The sequence below is a fragment of the Acanthopagrus latus genome, chromosome 12 (assembly GCF_904848185.1).
Source record: "Acanthopagrus latus isolate v.2019 chromosome 12, fAcaLat1.1, whole genome shotgun sequence".
In the NCBI taxonomy this organism is placed as follows: Eukaryota; Metazoa; Chordata; class Actinopteri; order Spariformes; family Sparidae; genus Acanthopagrus; species Acanthopagrus latus.
Window position 1 is genome coordinate 24,872,375 of NC_051050.1, and position 11,489 is coordinate 24,883,863.

The 11,489-nt window shown below is 43.5% G+C and overlaps 1 protein-coding gene across 1 annotated transcript; it reads left to right on the plus strand.

The window, feature by feature from the left end:
* Positions 1 to 1,747: 1,747 nt before the first annotated feature.
* On the plus strand, positions 1,748 to 10,876 carry LOC119029640 (3-hydroxy-3-methylglutaryl-coenzyme A reductase-like). Its single transcript, XM_037116635.1, has 20 exons — positions 1,748 to 1,896; positions 2,477 to 2,680; positions 2,770 to 2,881; positions 2,988 to 3,075; positions 3,682 to 3,766; positions 3,888 to 3,993; positions 4,386 to 4,492; positions 4,604 to 4,723; positions 4,806 to 4,942; positions 5,348 to 5,643; positions 5,753 to 5,901; positions 6,004 to 6,198; positions 7,101 to 7,259; positions 7,362 to 7,519; positions 7,606 to 7,711; positions 8,486 to 8,656; positions 8,758 to 8,898; positions 9,014 to 9,172; positions 9,574 to 9,728; positions 9,814 to 10,876. Exons 2-20 carry the CDS (start codon positions 2,519 to 2,521, stop codon positions 9,860 to 9,862), a joined length of 2,655 nt encoding a protein of 884 aa, XP_036972530.1. The 5' UTR covers positions 1,748 to 1,896; positions 2,477 to 2,518; the 3' UTR covers positions 9,863 to 10,876.
* Positions 10,877 to 11,489: the final 613 nt, after the last annotated feature.

An 11,489-nucleotide genomic window follows, 5' to 3' on the forward strand; every position in this document is an offset into this window, starting at 1 on the left:
CTGAGATATTAAAATTAGACGTGCAAGAAGGCTGCGTGATATTCATCAAGATATAAAGAGAGGAAGTTGACCACACAGTGCAGAGTGCAAATAATGTAAGAATATCACAGAAGACCATATTTTAATTTATTTTTTTACTTTTATTTTTACAAAATCTTAATTGAAAGTTATTATAAACAAACATTGTGTTTCAGTCTGTGGCTCTGCATATGAAATTTATGGATTAAAGGTACATGGGAGGAACCAATGACCCAGAAATAAAACAACTACAATGAAATAACAACAAAAATAAATGTACTAACACTTTATACAACGATATTTTCAAAAAGACAGAAAAAAGCAGATTCCAAATAACTGTGTTTTCTGTGCCTGTAGCTGCAGATCTTTGTGTTCGACACGTCGTATCTCCAGGAGAGTGTCCGAAATCAGCCGTCACTGTTTCTATAACGACACCTCGTTCACCTCATGCTGCCATTGTTTTGTGTTTGGGGGCTTGTGGCTGCAGCCACAGGACTGTGATAGTCTGTCTGTTTTGGGCAATTTAAAGTAATTGATTTGCCATTTATGATAAATCATTTTGGGTCAAGGTTCAATCTTACATCCAAGACTAGCTCTATTTCCTTTTTCACATCCTCTTAATACCCAGAAACATGTGAGAGGTTTCTTTGATTTTCCTAATTCAGCCATTCTGACTGGAGTCCTGAATTAACTGTTGAATTAACTGAATTTACTGGTTAAAGTTTAATCTTTAATCTAACCTTCTTTCAGTTTTGAAATCTTTACTCTTATGATCATGTTGCAATGTTATACAGAAACTCTAAATAATTCCTTTCTTCAGTTCTTTCTTCCCCGAGTAGCTTTTCCCATTCCTTATTATTCTAGATATATTGTACGACTTGTAGAGATTTATAATGATCCTGGGCAGGTAACTGAATTCTTGAGCGAGTTGTTAAAAATGACTTTACTAACACCACTGTAGGTTTTTTTGTTCCAACATCATCCTGTTGAACCAATACTCTTTCAACAACTGCACAGTTCCTTCCTGTTTCATTAACATTTTCCACAGAACCTAGCTAAGTAACTAAACATAAACAAAGGATAAGTTAAAATGGAACCATATATTTTCAGCAGAAACCAAAGTGCTTCTAAGAGAGAGATACCAAATAGATACCAAACACAAAGATTCAGTCCAGCATTTCACATTCTGGTTTGCAGCTATTTCTGTGAACGCAGCATAAAAGGACTCAAACCTAGTTCTGTTTTTGAAACCTAGTTCTGTAAAGACGGTAAATAAATCTACCTTGAACCTTGTGTTTGTCCATCAAACAGGCTAATTGACTAATATCCACCAGCCTCCTGTCTATCCATTTCATTTCTTAAAGTTGCTGTTTGTAAGAAAAGTTGATTTTTGAGTCTCATTACTAACTTCTGAAATGATGAGTGGGGAATGAAACTCAAAAATCAACTTTTCTGACAAACCTGGAATTCAGTAAGTAGTTCCGCACATTTGGTTCCCTCAGAAGATAATATAAGTTTTGACATAAAACATGTCATTAAATATCCCACAGTCTAAGTATGAAGCTCTTCCATGTGTTAAATTAAGTGGTGTTCATCTGTGGAAACTATCTTGATGAAAAATATAGCTGTAAGTATCAAACGTGTGTTAGCCACAGAGATTATCTTCAGCAATAATCCAATATACAACAAAAAAATCAGGGCGACGCTAACTTCCTTTCATGCCCCGTGACGTCTTACGTGACGTTACCGTGACGTCGAAATTTCCGAGTCGCCATATTGGTGTCGTTACATCAGTAGGAAGCAGCTAGTCAAGCAGTTTCTGGGAAATACTCACCATGTTGAAGACTCTCTGACCACCGTGAAGCTCACGTTTGGAGAGTACGTGACTTTAATATCTTTTCTACACAGTAACATGAAAGTGTTTTAACACGGAGTGACGTAATGAAGTCTGTTAACGTTAGTCCGGGCGTGACAGCTAATGTAGCTAATGTAGCTAATGCTAGCGGTGTCCTCTGTGGACTAATGCTAAACATGTTGCTAATGCTAACAAACGAAAATGAAAACTGTTTCAACATGTCGTCATGTCTTTAAAAAACGTGAAGGAGAAACCCGGAGTGAGTCAGCACATTTTAAACCTACAGTTTATCATTCAGCGAACGTTAGCTTGTTTTTCTAACATACGGTTTGTTAGCTAGTTAGCTATCATGAAGAAGCTAGTTTGTGGTGAAACAGCTGTAAGCTAAACACGTTAGGCGTTGGTTTGCCTTCATGGGCTGTTTCACAGTCTTGCTGAGTAACTGACATCATCTGAGCACTAAACTAGCATCAGCTGCCAGGCTAACGCTCGCAAACCCTCGCTTCTGTTGAGTGGCTGCTTGAATTTAAAAACTAACAAGCCATTATGCTGGTTACATCTTGTCCAGTTGGCTGGAAATGATGTGATGGTTTCTCACTACAGTTGCGGCTGTGACCTGAGGTAGCCGGACGACATCCTGCGATCATGTTGGCTCGTCTGTTCAGGCTCCACGGCCTGCTGGTGGCCTCCCATCCATGGGAGGTAATAGTGGGTACCCTGGCTCTCACCGTATGCCTGATGTCCATGAACAGCCTGGCAACCAGCAGCCAGATGTGCAGCTGGAACGAGTGCCCCAACGTGGAGGAGGTGAGTCTCTGTTCCTGAGAGGAGGCTGGTTGTGGGTGTGGCAGGTCAGGAGGTAACAGGAGGACATGTCTGTGTCTGTCTCCTTCCAGAAAGTCCACAGCAGTGATATCATCATCCTAACAGTCACACGCTGCATGGCCATCGTTTACATCTACTTCCAGTTCAAGAACCTGCGACAACTGGGATCCAAATTCATACTGGGTCAGTATGACAGGATTTTAGCTTGTCGTCTTTAATACATCGATCAGCCTTATGATGAAAATGCTACACATGTTGGATGTTAACATTTTCCTCATTCCTTCTACAGGTATTGCAGGGTTATTCACAGTATTTTCCAGCTTTGTGTTCAGTACAGTCGTCATCCACTTCTTTGGGAAAGAGCTGACGGGCCTGAAGTAAGTTTCCAAACACACAAGCATGTCTGTTCATCAGACAGATCATCAACTGATAAACTAATAATTCATTAATTTATAAAAGCTGTTGTTTGTAGTTGAGATTTCTAGTGCTAGACTGTAGCTGATGCACAGTCAGCAGCTACAGTGAATGTGGCTAATTTGTCACCGGGGTAGACTGTAGTGGAGCTCATGATTTTGACTGAATCACAGTCCAATGAAACACATCACCGGCCTTGGTTGATGTATTTTGTTGTCAGCAGTATCCAGGACTGGCACAATATATCTTCGTCAGCGCGCAATTACTTAGGAATGAGTTGCAGAGACTTTCTTGGAACCCCTGATCTGTAAACACGGACTGGAGACGTAAGAGAAAACTGTTCAGTGAAAAGAAACGCCGGCTGGTGATGTCGTAACAGTCGAGGGAAAGTTTCCTTCAATACGAATGTCAGAGACACATGATGAAACATTTTGTTCACGTTCACGTCGACCAATAAGAATTTGATTGTTAGGTCTGGAACAGTTTGTCTTTTTAACGATGTGGACAAATGCTGCAGTGAAACACGACCCGGTCCTTCCTTAATTTATGATCTGTCTGTTTCTCTGCAGTGAAGCGCTGCCGTTCTTTCTCCTTCTCATCGACCTGTCCAAAGCCTGTGCATTGGCCAAATTTGCCCTCAGCTCAAACTCCCAAGTACAGTAACACATTGTTTTTACTGTATGTAGAAAATGTGACTGAAATAAAACCTGTGGCTTCACATGAAGGATTGTAGTTGAGGTGTCTGATTCCTGCTTCGTCCCTGTGCCTTGTGTAGGAGGAGGTGAGGGAGAACATCTCTCAGGGCATGGCCATCCTCGGCCCCACCTTCACCCTGGATGCTCTGGTAGAGTGTCTGGTCATTGGTGTCGGCACCATGTCAGGTGAGGAAAACTCTGATGTCTTCTCCTGCAGATGACAGTGACAGCAATGATCTGTATGGAGAGAACATCAGTGATTTAATGATGCATTTGAGACTTTGGGCTGTTTTTGTGTTGTAACACATCTTTTGTAAGACTTGTGGAAAGTGAAAAATCAGACACCAAGCTTTCCAGTGTTCTTCCTTTCTGTGTTCTGAAGGTTTTTGCAGAGGCCTTTGTTCATTTATCATTCACAGCCTGATATATAGAATATTTTATTACTAAAACATCGAGAAAATTACTTTTTTTTTAGTGGCTGATGACAACATTTTCTCATTTATGGAGTGATAAAAAGTGAAAGTTATACAAAAAACTTGTGGAAAATGAACGTTGTACTATCTTCTCTTGTTGTCCAGGTGTGCCTCAGTTAGAGATCATGTGCTGTTTTGGCTGTATGTCTGTCCTGGCCAACTACTTTGTCTTTATGACCTTCTTCCCTGCGTGCGTCTCCCTCGTCCTGGAGGTAAGACTCATTATGATATCTTTGAAAGTTGTAGTCTTGATTGCATGTGGAAATGAGCTGCGGACATCTCACGATGAATATCTGTGTGCTTATGCGTGTTTGTGTGCACAGCTGTCCAGGGAGAGTCGTGAGGGACGTCCAATCTGGCAACTGAGCCACTTCGCCCGTGTGCTGGCTGAAGAGGAGGACAACAAACCCAATCCTGTGACCCAGAGGGTGAAAATCATCATGGTGAGAAACTCTGTTCAGTGGATCAGTAAACTGTCTGTTTTAAAACATCAAACAATCTAACATAACATGGTGTCATCCTCAGTCTCTGGGCCTGGCCTTGGTTCACGCTCACAGTCGACTAGCAGCTGAACATCCGGGTCAGAACCGCACGGTGGAGGGGCCCATCGCTAAGAGACTGGAGTCAGCAGGAGGAACCATGTTGCCTCTGAAGCTCACCAGGTAAAAACTTAAAGAGAGACAATCTAGACTTATGGTTTGAGGACGAGCTGCAAGTCGAGAAGAATAAACAGAAAATACCAAATTTTGACGATGAAAATATAAAAACGACACCGATACGCTTGTAAATAAGTTAATTTAACCAACACAGTTGGTTAGTCGTGCAGAGAAGTAACTCACATTGTGTTTGTTTGATAGACGTATAAACAAAGAAATAACGTTTTAGTTCACAGATTAATTTAGATAATAATAATAAATAAATAAATAAATAATACAAGTATTATAATCAGTTGATGTTCTTCTCTTGTCTGTGTGGTTGGTACGGAGCTCGGGTCTGTCCCAGCACACTCGGTTCTGTTACTGACTCCGGTGTAGTAACCCTCTGTCCTCTGACGTTATCTGTCCCAGTATGGACCTGGAGCAGGTGATAACACTCGGTCTCGCCCTGCTCCTGGCTGTGAAGTACGTCTTCTTCGAGCAAACGGAGACGGAGTCGTCGCTGTCCCTCAAGAGTCCCATTATCAGCTCCCCTCCCCCTCTGAAGCCCCGGGTGGCAGCAGACTGCTGCAGGAGGGACCTCCCAGCCCCGAAGCCTCCCAACACGATGAACGGTACCTTAGCAACCACCTCCACCACCTCCACCTCCTCAGCTGTCTCCGACTCCAGACCTTCCCCTGAGGCTGACACAGCGTTCAGAGAGACTGGTGAGACTTTTAATCGGTCCTGCCTGCTTCATTTTGTCTGTGCTCACTCACGAAGAAACACAAACTCTGATGTAAAGTTGAGTTTGTCTTTCCGATTCCTCTACAACAGAGGCGCCTCCTGCAGCCTCAGTGGACAACAGCCACTGTCTTCCATCTGCTGCAGATTCTCTCGCTCCGACACCTCGTTCTCCTCAGAGCAGCAGTTGTTCGGAGGCCCGGACGCTGGAGGAATGTATGGCCATCCTGTCAGACCCTCAGGTACGCTGCCAGAGCAGGTGGAAGTCCTCTCTGGGACCAAAGCAGAAGATATTTCTATATTTTTATCTGAAGCTTCACCGGTTTACTCCCGTTGCTTTCCAGAGAGGTGCCAGTTTCCTGAGCAATAAAGAGGTGATGAACCTTGTGACCTCTCGTAAAATCCTCAACTACAAGCTGGAAGCTGTTCTCGACACTCCGGAGAGAGGCGTGGCCATCAGGAGGGACATGCTGTCACCCAAACTGCCTGTTCGCTCTGCCTTGGCCTCTCTGCCTTATAAGGACTACGACTATTCTAAGGTGAATATGTAGTCCGTTTTATTGTACTTTTATTACGCGTGTCTTTATAGTCGAGGTGTCACGATTCTTAAAATCCACCATCGATTAGATTTTTGAAAGAAACGTTTTTGTTCAGTGCTGACGACTGTTAGACATCTGGATCTGTTAAGATCCGCACATCATCATTTTTTCTGCCCTGACAGTCGTCATTTTCATTACAGACTCCTCTTTATTTTGCAACGACAGTTTGACAAGTTCAAATAAGGTTCCAGATACAGAAACAAACATCAGCCGTCAGTTTGTCACAAAGTTCAGTTTCTCAGATCTGTCCTGTACTGAGCCTTCTTCATAAACAAATCAATAAAGAAATTAAACCAGCATGTCTCGATGCTGTCAGATAAAAAAAAAAAAATTAAAGTGTGTTTTCAGTTCTGAAAGTGTAATTAGCTAAATTGATGGCACTATTTTTTCTTTATGCAGGATCAATAAACGTCACAGAACAAAGATTTGGTCGCAAACAAGTGAAAACTAGTGGAGATATGAAATTAATGTGTCCATCCTTTGATTTCCTTTTGTCAAAATGAGCTGCTCTGCATCACAAGTCCACATTTTGGATGTTACGTATTGTTAAACTGAGACCGTGTGTCTTTTTTTACTCATTATTTGCATGTTTCTGTTGGCAAAATGTAGACAAACGTAACGCACATAAAGAGATTCCTACATAAAACCGTCTACAGAGGACTTTTTTATATTCTACTTACCTGCAAAAGGAAAAAAAGGATTATTAGTCAAATAATTACGTCTTAAAAAATGATCTTGAAAACGTCTCTGAACTCATCAAATCAAAATGTGAAACAAACAAATGAACAGAGTGTTTGTGTGTTGGTGTTTTCATTCGGTCTGTATTACTGGTGTTGCTGCAGGTGATGGGCACCTGCTGTGAGAACGTGATTGGCTACATGCCGGTGCCGGTGGGAGTTGCTGGTCCTCTCCTGCTGGATGAGAAGCAGTTTCACGTTCCCATGGCGACCACAGAGGGTTGCCTGGTAGCGAGCACCAACAGAGGATGCAGAGCACTTTCTGTAAGTGATGATGTCAACATGGAAGTGTTGTACATCCAACTGTGTGTGTTTGTGTGTGTGTGTGTGTGTGTGTGTGCTGACTGTGCTGTGCTTCTGGTCCAGATGAGCGGAGGCTGCCGCAGCAGGATCCTGGCTGACAGCATGACGAGGGGTCCTGTGGTGAGGCTGCCCTCGGCCTGCCGGGCTGCAGAGGTCAAAGGCTGGCTCGAGACCTCGGACGGGTTCAGAATGATCAAAGAGGCGTTCGACCACACCAGCAGGTCGGCACAAAAGCTGCGGCAGAAAATGTGAAAGTGATTGAACATTTCCCTTGTTTACGTCTGTAAATTCTGTATCGTCTCTGTAGGTTTGCTCGCCTGGAGAAGCTGCTGGTGAGTGTCGCTGGGAGGAACTTGTACATTCGCTTCCAGTCTCAGACGGGAGACGCCATGGGCATGAACATGATCTCCAAGGTACGACCAAACCTTCAGTCAGTCGGTGCTAACTGTGTGTTTCTGTTTTTTAAATCCCTGTTGCTACGGGAAACCACAACAAAAACCTCAGAGTTGGCAACCGACATGCTAACAATAACAAATCACCAAACTCTAACCAGGTCGTTGACAATGTGAAACGAGAAAGCAGCTCTTACTCTTTCTTTTGTGGGGGGGAAACCATTTTATTGCCCAGGTCGCCTCCCCTCATTCAGAACAAGTTCCCCCGACACTCATTTATGTGGTTATCATCGCTGCACATGAATATTATTGTTTAGACAAATAGAAACGATCCAGTTTCGGTGTGTCACACTTCATTTGATTCAGGAGAAGCTGAAGTTTCAGTTTGGCTCAATTCAAGTCTCAAGATTTTACTTTGTCTGAAAATGTGGTGTTTTATTTGTCTTTATTCTTACTGTGACCTCAGACAAAACCTCGAGCTTTAGTTATTTATTTAAAAAGAGTTTTGGTCTACATCTGATCTTTCCTAATTAAGTTACAGCCTTTTATTATAATTGTGTTGTTCAGTGGAAACAGGTTTAATCCTCTATTTCATTTACTGACCAGACAACAGAGACGTCATCAGAACATGAAGAACAAAAGTGAACTGAATAAAACAAAACGAGACATTGGAGGTCGTCGTGTTTTGGTTTTTTCAGACATTTTATAGACCAAACTACTCGATGGGGAACAAAACTGACAGATGAATTGATGCTGCATTTCTGTGAATCCTGAAGCGTGTGCTGTTGTCCTCAGGGGACCGAGCAGGCTCTGCAGAGACTCCAGCAACAGTATCCAGATGTGCAGGTTCTGGCGGTCAGTGGGAACTACTGCACCGACAAGAAGTCCGCGGCCATAAACTGGATCATGGGTCGGGGGAAGTCTGCTGTGTGCGAAGCCACCGTCCCCGCCAAGGTGGTCAGAGAGGTGAAGACGACTCGAACCAAGCAGTTGAGGCATCAGATCTGTTTGTAAATGTATTTAAATCACGTGTGTCTGACAGAAACAACCCGTTGACGTTTGTGTAGGTGTTGAAAAGCAGCACAGCCGCTCTGGTGGAGCTGAACATCAACAAGAACTTGGTGGGCTCGGCCATGGCCGGCAGCATCGGAGGCTTTAATGCTCACGCTGCAAACATCGTAGCAGCGATCTACATCGCCTGTGGACAGGTAACCACCCACCATGTTCACACCTTCAATAACTACACCTTACACACCATCCAGGTGTGTCTTCATTTATCAGCACATCAACACCACTCAGTCATGTTGTTGTCTTTGGTTTCAGGACCCGGCTCAGACTATAGGGAGCTCCAACTGCATCACTCAGATGGAGGCGGCGGGTCCAGACGGGGAGGATCTCTACATCAGCTGCAGTATGCCCTCCATAGAGCTGGGCACTGTGGGCGGAGGCACCAACCTGGCACCACAGCAGGCCTGTCTGCAGGTAACCTCACCTCATACTCCAGTGGACAAGAGAGTTATAGATCATTTCTGTAACATCTTTGCATAGAATTTCATAAACAACTTGACATATGTACTTACGTTTCCGACAATATTCAAACCAGAGACATCTGTCATTTTACTCGAGGTAGTGGTGCGTTTCATTTAGTCACCTGTTGCTATAACTTCCAGGAGAACATTTGCCTGAACATTAGCCGGGGTTAGAGTTTATTCCTCCAGACGCAGGAAGCTCTCTCCTACAGAACTTCTCTGCTTTACACAGCAAATACTCAAATTAAATCCCCATGAGATGTTTCTGCTTCTTTAATGTGGTCGAACCTTTATAACGTGAAGGAGAATGATCCGTCTTCTCTCGCTGACGTTAAACTCCGCCTGTGTCTGTAGATGCTCGGTGTTCAAGGCTCCAGCTCCAGCGAGCCGGGTGAGAACGCCCGTCAGCTGGCCCGGGTGGTCTGCGGCACGGTGCTGGCCGGGGAGCTCTCCCTGATGGCTGCTCTGGCTGCAGGACACCTCGTCAAGAGCCACATGACCCACAACAGGTGAGGTACCTTTCAACTCAGGTGCTCTGTGTAGGTAGAAGTTGTAGGTCCACCGTGATTCCTGACTCTGTTCTCTTCCTCTCAGATCTAAAGCAAACTTGCCAGAAACAAATTCTTCAGAGAAGACCGCGTGACGTAAAGCGACTTCAGGTTTGGACTGAAGGAGTTCTCGAGCTAGCGGGTGAAAACTTCACAGTGAGAACAGAACCGTGTCCTGATGACGAGCTTCTGAAGGGAGTTCTGCGGGTCTAAACACCGATGACCAGACCAACACACGCTGAAGACCACAGCCAACGTGTGCTCGCTCCGTGTGTCGCCCGACTCATCGCGTTAAGACTTTTTGGGTTGAGATGTTATGTTGCAGTTATTTATTTGTGCCATTTGTCTGCAGCAGTGTTCTGGATGGCGCTGATCCGTCAGACATCCGTGGAGTTCTGAAGAGGAGTTCTAAAAATCCACCATTCTGCACCAACGAGTATGCTGTGCCTGTAAGAGTTGTGATGCCAAAAGGAAACAGCTTTCCTGTCGTATGACGGCGACACGACGTCCATGTTCGTGTCTAAACTGCATGAAGTCAGATCGGCACTTCTGATCGTTGCACTTGCCAAAGCTTGCCTGAGATGGTGCTGTTACTGCTGTAGGCGACAGTTTGCTGAAGTTAAAACCGCCAACCCTGCTGCCTGAATGTATGTGGTACTAAAATCGGTGTTGTAGGATTTAACAGAGTAACGGTGCTGCTGTATACTGTGTATACTGAAGAGTGACTGGCTGCTGGTTCCAGGGTGGGAAACAGCTGACGGAGTGACTCGTTCGGACTCCAACTCGACAGATGTTTGTGTTAATGCGAGTACGAGAACTGAAAAATCGAAGCCATATTAACTGACTTAATACACTTTAATGGTACATTATTATACATGTGGAACAACTGCAGGATTAATTAGCATGATGGGAGTAAAAGAAGCGTTTGAGTGGCTGCAGATGCTGCAGTCCTGTTCAGAAGTGGCCTTACACACCGGATGTCTTGGAGAAGTTCAGCTGTAGCATGTTCTAGATAGAATAATAAATTTTAAGCTATTCCACTGAAAAGATTGTACTTTTGTTCTATTTAACAAAAAATAAAAAATAAACAACACTACGTTCCCTCTTAATGTTCCGTGTCTCTCTGTGACGAGAACAAATGACTGCACACGTGAAACAAACGACAGGAGGAACTGATTTATTTCACTTTCGGGGAGAAGAAGAAGAAGTGCGACACCGTCTCAGCACATCTGGAAGTTGATCCCACAGCGTAAGTACGAACAGACTATTTACATCATGTGATTCTAATTTCATTCAGTTTTAACAAGGTGTGTTAGAAAGTAGAAATCCTTCAGGCTGAGTTTCATCATCGTTCTGCTCTCAGCTCGGACGCTGCAGATGTTTCAGGATGAGGAAAAAAAACATTCTTTACTTTGAAAACTATTGTCTGAAAATTATGAAGGTAACAAGAAGTCAACAAGATGCTCCCTGTCCTGCCTGAATTAATTAAGAATTAACTGTTTTAAAAAAAGTCTTGTTCTCCTGATGTTTGTTAGTTTGAAGTTACAAACATGACGTGAGTTTTTATTTTCAGAAAACCAGACGGTTTATTATATATATAAATATGTATTTTGTCTGTGACTGACAAACATCCGTCCCCTCTGGTGGATAATAAAACTGTTCAAGAGTAAATTATATCATCATTTTAAGTAAAAGTGGTGGAATGTAAATAAAGGTGTGAAA